General features: G+C 39.9%; 1 protein-coding gene across 1 annotated transcript in view; it reads right to left on the reverse strand.

Annotated features, from left to right (window-relative positions):
* Positions 1–1,081: 1,081 nt before the first annotated feature.
* RAB32 (RAB32, member RAS oncogene family) overlaps positions 1,082–12,575 on the reverse strand; it is a 44,198-nt gene continuing 32,704 nt past the window's right edge. The window contains exons 2-3 of the mRNA XM_019550122.1: positions 6,658–6,935; positions 1,082–2,585 (exon numbers count right to left, since the gene is read on the reverse strand). Of these exons, the coding sequence (XP_019405667.1) occupies positions 2,436–2,585; positions 6,658–6,935 (428 nt within the window). The 3' untranslated portion in view covers positions 1,082–2,435. The remainder of the gene's footprint in view (positions 2,586–6,657; positions 6,936–12,575) is intronic.

Raw genomic sequence — 12,575 nt, forward strand, 5'->3', positions numbered from 1 at the left:
GAAAAAAAAAAAAAAAAAGCAATAATGTTATAGCAAAATAATAATAAAAAGTGTGCATGCACACACAGCTATACTTTTCCCCATTAGCAGTTATTCCATAAAGCAGATGTTTTGGAAATTACAGACACCATTTCTCCTTAAGCAAGATTTCTTCTGGTTTTGTTTTTACATTTTTCCTCACTTTATTTCGAATTCATTCTTGTGAGCTGGCACTGTTGTTACCCAATTGACTGGCTTTTAAACATTTAACAGGCCATACCTACTGCACACAAGTTGGTATACTACTTCATATCAGTAATATTATACATATTTGAAACCACGTCGGCATGAAAACAATCAAACAAGACCTGGTTCTCTCAGTATTGCACATAACTTAAACAGCATCAACTAATAGGACATCATGCATCTTACTGACCAGTTAAAGGCACTTTGGTTATGCATGTAGCTGGTACATTTTTCTTGTATGCTCCTATAACCAGTAGGATTTTACAGCTTATGCTTAGCACAGATTTTGATGGTCTTGAAAAACTGGTATGCTGTATGAATTAAAGTGTGGAACGCCCCCCAGCCCCATTTGTAGTGCAAGTATTTCAGAGAATAGCATTCCCCTAAAATGACTCTTCTTTAATAGGGAGCAGGGATATTCTTTCAAAGTTCATCCTCCTTCAGAAAGACAGGCTAAATATGCAAGAGAATGGCCAGGTTAGTAATCGAGAACAAACCAAGGACTGAAGCCACCACAATCCAGCTGCAATTCTGTGTGTAATGTTATATAGCATTATACACCAGGGATGGACTTTATGCAACAGCCAGTGGATTAGAAGGAAGTTTGCTTCAGTGAAAGCGTCTCTATAAATTGTAGGCTTTTGACAACTTTGACAACTTGAATGTGCAAGACATTTATTTCACAAAAGAAACACATTAACCAATTTAGGTGTATTTATCTCAAAAAAGTAGCTTAGAAAAAAAAGTAGTCATAAATAGTCTAGTGCATTTAAACCAACACATGAACAGAGTTTATGACCTACTTTGCACTTTCAACAGACCAGGCAAGAGACTTCTGACATCAGCAGCATTTTGGATGCCTAGCCAAAAATGCAGCCCAAGCCAGTGAAGAAGCAGAGTACAATTAATACAAGATCACCAGATACCGAAGATGTTACACCTTCAAGTCAGCAAGCTGATGCTCCCCAGATCTGGAAAAAAAGATGTTATGAGGAAGAGTCAAGTATTTTGCCTGCCACCAGGAATAGACAGAGGTAAACCAATGTAGATTAGCTTCCTCACTTGGTAACAATTTTAGAACTTCCTGTTATATCCAAGTTCCAAACTGAACATCCGTTTTCACTCTTCATGCGTAAATTAAGTGCAGCATTCTTAATTAGTGAAAGCCTCTATTAAATAAATGAACAGAGTATCAAAACTAGTGAAAAAGTCTTTAAGAGCAGTTATTCTTTCTTACTATAATCTCTAGACATCCCTCTTGCACATTTGGTAATATTCAGAAGGCTCAACTACAAAGAGAGAATGAATGCAGACTTAACAGTATTTAAGATAAGTAACCAAAGGGTGTAGTAGTTTCATTTTCAATATCCCCATATGAAGTTAAAGACAATATTTTGCAAAAAAGTGTTAGTGCATGAATGTGTCTGGCTATTTAAAAATTATTATGCACATGGGTGACATTCCTTAAAATATGTTAATTGTGCAGGCCAACTAAGAGAAAGGCAAGTGTTTGACTAAGAAAATATACTCCAAATATAGTGACAGCATTTGAAGCAAAATATGCTCTAGCGGCAAAGCACTTTTAGTGTCTACTGCACTTCCCTACTATGCATGACACTTGTTTTCCCATCCTGTTCCTCTAACTTGCCAGCAGTGTGCTCATTTGACTTTGTGACTGTTTACAGATTAAGGCATGCATCTATATCCAGGCAGTACTGGACTGGATGGCTCCTTGAAGGCTGTTAGGGAACCCCAGTGGTAGTGAACAGTCAGAAATGTGTGCATCAGTAGAAAGAGGCATGCAGGAAGAAGAGGTTGTTGGGGACAAGGAAGGAACTCACGGCAGAGAAAAAAAAAGTACTAATTCAACCGAAGGCAGGTGCGTTCTGCATTTCTGGAATGGAACGTGATATTCATCCTAGAAACTGCAACTCAAACTGAAGGTTACTTTTATTCCTTTAAGTGTAAACCATCTTCTTTTTTTGTCAAAGTGGTTAGTCTGAATACTAGAGCTGTAACTGCTGTTTTACTAAAGGATGAATGGCAATACACAGTTTCATACCAAACAAGATGTATAAACATCTCAATATCACCTATAGAAAACAGAACACCCCACTTGATTGTCATAATGCAGCACCATAGGAGTAGTCTGAGCTGAGTAACAAGTCTTGCTGCTCATTCCATTGAATTCGCATACAGTTACAGTAACATTAGCAGCACTGTGATTTACTCTCTGCTTTCAAGGGATCTGGGTCCAGTTTTAGCTTGCTCACATCGTTGTCTTCATTAGGAAAACTCCTGTAGTTGGCAAGTATATTTTCCACCAGGAACCTAGCAGCTTCATCTATGTTGATATTGTCCTAAAGAAAAAGATGGGAGATAAAGTTAATCATATATAAAAATCAGTTACAAGTCTGACAAATGCCAATTCTTTGCAGTTGCAAAACAGTGCAACTGACAGGCAGCAGCTTAGATAGAGATCTATTCATGATGTAGCTTCACAGAAGAAAAAGTGTTAGAAGTCCTTTCATAAGCACATGAAAAGGTTGATCCAAATCTCGCTGTAGATTCTCTCTGTAGCAAAGGGGAAAATTCACCAATTTTATAAGTGGAGGTATTCTGTCCAATGTTTACCCTAGTAAAACTGAAGTGGACTGGTAGTTTCTATTCAGAGAATCATGCTTGGCTTACACAAGTACTGCAATTACAGCAATCCGTAACTGCAGAAACTGGATATTCACCCACCTATACCACCAGCAGATGACAGTATATAGCACTTATTGGTTCAGGACAAAGGGAAAGCAATTAAGTTAGCATCCTTCATTTTGGAGCATGCACCCATCCAGTCATGCAAATGAGGAGTCAGAAAGCTTTGATAAGTGTTTAGGGGCCAAAAAATCCCCTAAGAATATCCATTCTCTCCCCCAGGTATCTACCCACTCAGCAAAAAGAGTAGGAGAAAGAGTGACTTTGGAACACAACTAAATTTGGCTCAGAAATAAACCCAAAAGCTTAATTTAAAAGTAACACTAGACTAGCATGCATTTAGAACTAGCCACACACACGGCAAAAGGCAAAAGCAGAAAACATGATCTGTACTCATACTATATAGGGCAGCAAAAGCCAAGAGAACCATATATATTTGGAGACTAGAAATAGGCAAAAGACATGGTGGATAGCCATGGTTATGTATTGCTTAGTTGCTCCCTTTCCAGTTACATGCTTTCCATTTTTAAAAGGTTTGAGGTAGTGAGTTGGTACATTGTTCAACTCTTGCACCACCCAGAATAGAATGCAGTACACATCACTAGCACGTATGGCTGTAAATTTCAATTTTAAAAAGTTGTACTAATGCATTATTCTGACAGACCAACCTTGCATATAGCCCTACACCACAGTTTTAAGAAAGACCAAAGAGGATCACCTCATCATTAGCTTCATCTGAGACAAAAGCAGGAAAGAAGGCAGGCATCAGCAACAGCAAATTCTTATGGTAGGAGAGCCAGGAAAGAGTCCACAAGGTATCCTGACAGGAAACTACCGAGTTCTGTTGCACTAGCACCAGAATTACCAATGAAAGAACCAAGAGAGTTAAACTCAGAGCCATTTTCTGTACCAGAGATGGTGCCACCCAAGGCTTATCATATTGTCTTCAGCCTAAAATTCCATGTCAATATGAAATAAAAAAAGATTTTTAGTTAAATTGGAGCTGTTCACAGGCTCTTATTAAAAGGCTAGATTTGAACTTTTGAACTGCAGTTTCAGATTCAAAACTTAAGTGGACACAGAGCCAAAACTCTGAATCCAAACAGTCCTACTTATTTACGGCTCAAAGTTGTAGAGGAAGTGGGTGCTTGTATGGGAATTTTCTGATCATTTGTTTTGCTGAAAAGTACCATTTTGGTGAATGCAAAGTGTTTCATTAGAAATTGGTTAAAACAAACTAATGAAACAAGCACGTGCAACAGAACTTAGCACACAAGGTGACCTAGCAGGAAGCCATGCTATTTCTTGTTTGTGACTCCACAAGGACTGCCCAGGAACCAGGGGCTCAACACTCTCCAGCTTACTGCACTGAAGCCAGGGGACTGGAAACCTCAAGTTATCAGACTTTTATCTAGACTCCTTTCTTGCTGCTGGAGGATGAATGCCCGACTTCCTGGTCCATTTTCAGTGGAGTGCAAGTCCACTGGGAACTGGAGATAGTTGTGACTATCTGGGTCATCCAGGCATTGTGTCCCCTACCTGTCCAAATGAAGCTTGCCACTCTACCACAAGAGAGCACATGACCTTGCAGAGACCATTTTAACACTAATATCTGCTCTCAAAACACACACACACACACCACACACACACACACAGAGTACCATAAACTGTCTACTTAAAATCAGAACACCAAATTGAAGGCAACCTTTATGGGACGATTTGAAAAGAAAACAGTGCTCACATTCAGACCGTACTGTTTCTTTAAGTTTTCCATTTCAAATGCCCCACAAAAGAACCCAAATGGTTGGCTATGTTTTATGGGACTTTAAAACAGTTTAACCATAGCTCACGCTAGAGTATGTATTTTAATAGGAGGCTCTGCATATAATCTTTGAGATCTAGTCAGTTCAACTAGGCTTTCAAGTGTTTGTTAGGACTTCTTGATTAGGTTCCTGCCAAGATACCTCTTGCTTACTGTACTAACAGGATAACTGCAGTTCCTTTCACTGCTGCAGAACATACTGTTGTTCAGCTCATGCTTTGGGTAACTGCACCTTATTTGTTGAAGTGTTCTTCACTCCAAGAACTCTAGACACACTATTTCATGATGCATTACAGTGTTATTAGTAAACTGCTAAGTTTACTGGTTCACATCATAAGGCAACTGAAGTTTCAAGTGGGAAGAAGCACTGCCTGTAATTAAAATTTCAGACTGAAAAAAGCTTTTACTCTGCCATACAAGTTTAAAAAGGAAGTTGATCATTCTGCTGGCAAAGCTCCCTGTAAAAACGGACTGCTCTTGAGGTCTTTCAACAAGAGTCATATTTTTCTGGTCTGAACTAGTATAGCCTCTTCCCAGACTTCTTTGCACCTCATTGCTCAAGCTTCTTTTGTTCAGAAAAGCAGACGTCCTCTCTGAATTACTCCTTGCATTTAAACGCATGTTCCATGCTCTATCTACTCCCCTCTTGTAGGTTTCTGTTTGCCCCATGGCTTCCCCAACCCCACCCCAAACCAACCCTTTCCAACCACTTCCAGTTGCTGGGAACAGCCATCTCACATTTAAGTCTGTTCCCCCCCACCCCCGGTCTCTCTCTCATGTGACAGTTGAAGGGGAAGTGAGCAAGCAAAAGGGAAGGACATGAGAGGCTTTGTGGTTTGAGTTCTCTATTGGCTGTATTATAAAAATGCAGCTTGTAAGTACCAGATTAAAAAAAAAAAAAAAAAGCCAACTTGAGTCTGAATTATCTATAAAGCTACTAAAATGAAAAAGGAGAAGAGCCAGAGTCTATGAAGCCTTTTAGAAAGCTTGAGGGTTTGCCACAGGCTGACAATATTCAGGTACTACACCAGTAGGCTAATGTGGAAAATTTAAATATTAACTAGAATTCTGTAAAAATTGCCAAGTGACTCATCTAGAGGCTTTTGGAAGACATTTACCTCTTTGGTAAACACACTGACTGGTTTTTACAACTTCATTCCTGTTGTGCCGTTTTACAAGTCAGATATCATTCTTCCCTCATTTAAGCTATAGGTTACAAAGTTTGGAGTTCCCAATAATTATTTTCAGTGAACATGCACGTCAAGTAAATGCAACCAAGTAAACTGGTATTTTGGTTTGTTCTGCATTTTAACTGGGAGACAGAAGCCCTGTAAAACTGCTGTCAATTACTTGTCCACACCATAACCATTATAACAGTTGTTTTCGGTCATTCTCCTCACAAATTAAGTTAGGGGCTTTACACTGCCTCAGTTCAATTAGACTGCATATAAAGAGCACAGGATCAATGTACAAGTCATATACCAGAAACATTTGACAGATTACTTAGAAAAAAAGAAGTCCCAAAACAGGGTCAGAAGTTGATAAAGCAGGTCTTGCCTCCTGAATCATCTTGTTTTATATGGTCCGAGTGTAACTGTAATTCAACAAATGAAGTTCTACAAAAAAAGACTGAATACTTCTCACCATTATTCTGATATTTCAAAGCATTTAGCTCACTTGCATCAACCCTCATTCAGTATAATTAACACATTTTGCAAGTCTCTCAGTAAAGGAATACATTTATTAAAACAGTTCTTCCAGTCTCTGCTAGAACAGGTAGTGTAGGCAAGTGTCCTGTACTCCATACTCCTGCCCATGCTTATTTATGAACTTAACTAGGATTTGTTTTTTTCTTTGATCTCTCAAGAGATTTTTAAACACATTTGTTTTATTAAACTACTCACCTTGGCAGAGGTTTCAAACCATCCAACAAAACCACCTTCCCTGCAGAACTGGTCCATTTGAGAAGGAGTCTGGCCATTGTCTTTTTTCTGGTCACACTTGTTTGCAAGAAGAACTGCAGGGATGGGACTGCCATTTGGAAGTAGCACTTTACTGTCCAAGTCATGTTTCCACTTTGAAACAGCCTCAAAAGTGGAACCCCTTGTAACATCAAAGACCACAAAAGCACCAACAGCCTCCTTATAGTAAACTCTTGTCATGTTACCAAATCGTTCTTGGCCTGAAAGACAAAAAAGTAATCAGTAAGACTTGGTCTCACACACACTCATCCACCCCATTGAAACAGAGGGCTAGATAAGCCAGTACCTGATTTACAAGATGTGATCAATTTCTAAAAAGGGGTGAAAGTGTTGGATGAGCAAACAGAGGATTTGGACCACACGCTGGTTGGTATTAGGAGCATCTCTGCCAATAGTAAGAGCCAGTGATTTTCAACTCAGATTTGAACAACAGTGCATAGCTTGCATCCTACAGAACTCTAGCAATGTCTTTTAGTGGTTGATCTTCTACTAAAGCTAGACCAATTTTACCAAATCAAATGAAGATTAGAGAGAACACGCTCAGAGATCCCACAAGCTCCTCTTCTATAGATTTACTGTGCAGCTAGTTCAGTTTAAGTGTTATGCAAGCTCAGAAACAAGAGGTAGTCAATGAGATGGGAATCTGTATCTACTAGTAAAGCACTACACTCACTTGAGTAATCTTTAAGAGGCATCCGTCTTACTACTTTTTCAGTAAATGAAGTTGAAGTTGAAGTAAAAATCTGTTATCTCCAGCCAGGTACAGTGTGGGAAAGGAGGGGAGAGAGACTGCTCTTCTCAGTCAAGAAAAAAATATTGGCAGTACTGTTCAGCTCATTTAAAAAAAAAAGGGAACAGAGCCATTTGTTTTGCTCACTAAAATAATATCAGCACAATCTCCCCATTTTAATAAAATCAGTACTTCACTGCAGTCTGTGATGAGCTCATTCCCAATAGGAGTTTCCTAGGATTTAAAAAAATGCCAGCTAAGCAGCTGTTAATATAACCTGGAGTCAGCAGTAAATGCAACAGAGACCCCAAGAACCATCTGTCTGGACTTTATTTAAAAAAAAGGAAAAAAAGCCAGAAGATGCACTACTCCAATAGGATAATTAACACATGAACAGAAGACAAACACAAGAGTCTCTGTCAGAGACCATGCAAGCTAGTTGAGAGAAGAAACTGTCTTCATTCTCTGTCTCTCTTAAGTCCAAATGCCATCAACTGGCTCCACACAAAAAGGGTAGAGCTACCAAAAAAAGGGTCACATAGAATCTAGACGATGTTAAAGTCCCAAAGTTGTAAAGCAAGCTTATTCTCCTAAAGTCCAATATCCTCCAAAAAAGACAAGAGGCAACACATTCCCAAGGATGGAACTGGGTAAAGAGAGAACTGCAAAGCTTTTCTGTACTGAACAAAGTTAAGGGCAAAATAAGAAAGCCCTTTCAAACAACCAACCTAAGTAGGGGTGCTAGTTAGGGTGGGTTAGAAAAGTACTCAAAACATGCAATGGTATTTTTCCAGGCAATTCAGCCCATACGGAACAGCCAACTGGTCTTTGGCTCGGGCAACTTGCTCTAACACAGATATTAAATGTTCATTCTTCCAAGCGCTGTTTCCACTGCTCTTTTCTACCTAGGCTGCCAGAATTTGATGCAGCGTAGCCACAGTATTTTGGAAGAGTTGGGAAATACTGCCAGTTTGCATGCCCATGGCACTACATGCATACAACCATAAAGCTTTAAGCTGCACCCTGAACCTAGTGTGCTCCAGGGTCTTGCAACTGGATAAGTTTATGGTGTGGCAATAGCAACTCAGTTGAATATTTCCAAACTTAAACTGGGTTTTGCAAATTAGTTTTAGATAGTGACGTTTTCCCAGGCAATTCCATCCCTATGCTTTAGTGTTATTAAACGGGAGTTTGTACCATTAAGTATGACAAGTTGTGCTATATGGAAAGGTGTGTTCGAAGTGCCATTAGTTTGCAGGGTAGTGTTTTAAATTAATCAATTAGTATAAAAAACAAGTGCTGGCCATATGCAAATAAATCAACATAGTTCCTTCAGTATTTAAATACCTGAGGTAAATATTTATTAGAAATTTGCCAACTCTACTCTCATAGTATGTGCCTTTAGAATTGCTTAGATAATGAAGCTTAGCTATTTTAAATCTTCCTTTACTTAGTGAGACAATTCCATAGCAGCTCAACTGAAGGGTACACTGCCTCAAACTAAAATTTGGAGTCAATAAAACAGTCTCTTGTGCCAAAATAAATGACACCATTTTAGTAAAAATGCACAAACTTGTTATAACTCATGCCAATGATTGCTTAGTTACAAGTGTGCCACACAGCAGTAGCAAAATCTGCCTTCATGTTGTAAGTAGCTGGATTCTTTTGTGTTATTAGGAGCCATAAATATACTCTAAATTTAGAAATCTTCTCTGCAGAGATTTAGGTTATTTAATTGATCAAGTGGAACAGATTGGATTGAGGACTATATTACTGTATTCTCACATGCCACTGAATAAAGCCATGCACCTGGTTTTCAAAAGGCAGAATAAAGAAGAGCTTTTTCCTTGCAAATACTAGTAAGTATGGTATTTTTGCAAGGAAGACAGGCAGCTGTTGCAAGGTAAAATACCTGCAACTCTTGTAATTCCTTAGCTGCAGGACATGGCAGGTACTGCTCACTGCCCACTCTGCTCCAGGAGAGGGGCCAGGCAGTTCAGCTCTGGCAAGATCAGCCCTCAGCTGACTCAGCAGGTAGTAGTGGCTGAGCAAAGACAGCCTAGACCCTCTTCTCTAGCCAAATAGGTAGCCAGCAGCATCTGCAAATCCAACTGAGGGCCAATTCTGCTGGAGCCAAGCTATCCATGTCACCCCTCTTCTCTTCAAGCCAGGTGGGCTCTCAGCTGAAAGTCAGCAGGCACCACTGGCTGCCCAGACAGTTTAATAGGCCATTTGGCTCCTACAGGTTCCCTGCTCCTTACATTGCCTTGTTTAATACATGCCACCAAAATTCCAGTGAAGTGGTGCACATCATAAGCAAATAAAGTGCATACCCATACTGCACAAAGTCATTTTTCCATTATAAAATTAGAAGGTGCTTGCGAAAAAGGAGACTTTTACCTTGAACAGCTAGTTTTGTGTAAGTGAGCCATGTTAAGGCCGGATAAATTTTAGGTGTACCCCCTCTTTATTTTGAAGAAATAGAGTATAGCTGGTTGTCAGGGACTCCCCAGGGAAGCACTTACTTGGGACTGTCCGCTTTATGTAGCCTCTGAAGCCAGCCCAGGCATAGCTTTTGAAGTGGGGCAAGTCCTAGTTCAATCTAACCCCCAGTCTTGACCTGGCCATTCAGTCTCCAACTCTCCTTAGTTACCCATGGCCTTCCCTCAGGGGACTTTGCCTCTTCAGGAGCTGAACTAGAAGGTAAGCCTCTCTCTCAAAGGGTGAAAGAATGCTCCAAAATCCTAAAGACAAAGACTGCTCTTCTTTAAGTGAGAAGGCCTTTATTGGGCAAGATAGCATAGCAAGCAGTTCTAGCCCCTCCAAAGATTTAAGCAGTCACCCTTTTCCAGTCTACACAGCCCTGAGCACCCAAAAGCAAGCTCCATTGTCATCTCTCCAGTCTCTTTAGCCCTCAGAAAGACACCCTCCTTTTCTGCTGTTCAGTTTTATGCTAAGCTTCCTCTTTCCCTTAATCTTTCCCAGGCAGCAAGGAGTCTTCTGACAAGGGATGTTTGCAAAGCCCACCTCCCACAAGGCTATTTAATTCTTCGTTGTTGGAGGTGCATCCTGTCTCCTCCTGCAGGTAGGGCAGCTCTAGGTCCTAGAGAGGGGCCTATTAACCCCATCTTCCCCAGTGCACAAGCTACTCAGTGCAAATGACCACATAAATGCAAAGCCTTAAACCAGAAACATTATAAAAATCATACAGGCAGTATAAGACGTCAAGATTCAGTATACCTTTGATATTTAAGGGAAAAAAACCCTATTTTTATTGCAGAATCAACTTCTGTTCAGTCTGACTACTGGACACTAGAACAAGTATCCATACCATGGGTACCACTCAGCACAATCGGTATCCAAACAGCACACTCAAGTTTTGCTCCTGATAAAGTCCAAAGGAAAGCTGCCAAGAATATTTTCCATCTCCCACTCCCATAAATTTAGACACCACTCATCTGTGCTAATTCAGTTTTAATCTTTGTCAGTCTTGTCCCCTAAAATGCTGCCCTGCTTTTTTCTTCTAAGAGCCATCCCCATACCACATTCACTTTAGTGTCATGCTCAATACATCATTTGCAGAAGCAGATAATCCCTGATCTCAATAGTGTTTTTTCAGAGTGGAATGCCTTTCCTGTACCAATTGCAAGGCCCCTCTAACTACAGGTGGACTGTCAACCAAAACATTTATTGCAGGATTTGGCACCATCCACATGTGGCGAAAGCCTTGTTCCAACATGTTTAGGCCCATTTTGCTTCCCCCCTCTGGATTATCTTCCAAAATAATGGCATGTTTGAAATGGTCTGCATTCTGCTAGAAGTGATATCATTTAAAAGATGGAACGCTACCAAAAGAGATGCTTGTGAAATCACGCTACGGATGTTACCAACACCAGGTGAAGGAGACTACTGGTTTTTCAAGAGATGAGAACCAATAGCGATTTCTCAAAAAAAGTGGTTCTCTTTAATATTAGAAGTTTATTTCCAAAGAAAATCATGACTCTCTGAAAAAAATCTGTGATATATCAGAGTAAAGCCATTGTATCCTGGACCATCTACTAGTAAGCAAAACTAGTAGATTGTAAGCAGGCTTTCAGCATGTATCAAGTATATAATCATATTTAGTTCCCACATGGGGAGACTACCCAAGAAGTTTTGTAGTTAACAGAAGAGCTCGTTGTTGCAATAGTCCTGCAGTGAAAAGTTCCAATACCTAGAATCTAGTCAGATTTCTTGAAAAAAGTCCCTGATAGTATTTTTAAATTTGCTGCACCATATTTTGACCTTCATTTTCACCCTTTTCATGACAGGCCTTCCGTGACAGAACAGCCAATTTCCAAACACAATGCTTTTTCCGTTTCTGATTGGCCCTCGTTCAGGCAGGTCAAAAAAAAAAAAAGCTTCAGGAAGGCAGAATTTAAGGTTTGCTGCACAGTTATGGGAACAGAGGACAAAAGCAGCAAACAAGTCATTCTGTTCTACACGCCTTTTACATCTTTTCTATTTGACCACTGAATTATAGAACCGTTTTTGTCAGGGAAGCCTAGCATGCAAAAACAGTAGCCTCTCCAATAGAAGCCAATGATTATACTAGAGCCATGTCTAGCTAAAGCCTAGTCTACTTCTGTACGCTGCAGGATGACAGTAGGAGCACCAAGTTGAAGTCTGTACAGTTTTTCTGCATGTTGAATTTGTCATCTAAACTTCTTCACGCATTCAAACTAGTTTCTTCAGCATCAGGTATGGCTTGCAGTATTTACTTCGTGATGACATGCACAGCTGGCACGGGTAGCTCTGGCCCCAACCCATAGCAGGTACATTCCCTCATTTTATGGCAGTTGGTATTAGTGGCAAACATGACTAGTTCAACTTTATACATGGTCATTAGCTCCAGAAATATTACATTAACCATGCTAGAATGCCCCTTGAAGTTCAATAAGTTGTGAACTTTGTTCTCGCTACAAGTCCTCAGCGAGCTGCTTGTACTATGTTTTAAAGTATGAGAGTATACATCCATTTTATCTTTTATATAAAAGTTACTGGATGGGATTTGGTCAGTTTCACAAAAATCTGCATCTTTAGAGGCTGTTTCTTGTATTTCATAAGTTTG

The sequence above is a fragment of the Crocodylus porosus genome, unplaced genomic scaffold (genome assembly GCF_001723895.1).
Source record: "Crocodylus porosus isolate Cpor-Errol unplaced genomic scaffold, CroPor_comp1, whole genome shotgun sequence".
Lineage (NCBI taxonomy): Eukaryota > Metazoa > Chordata > Crocodylia > Crocodylidae > Crocodylus > Crocodylus porosus.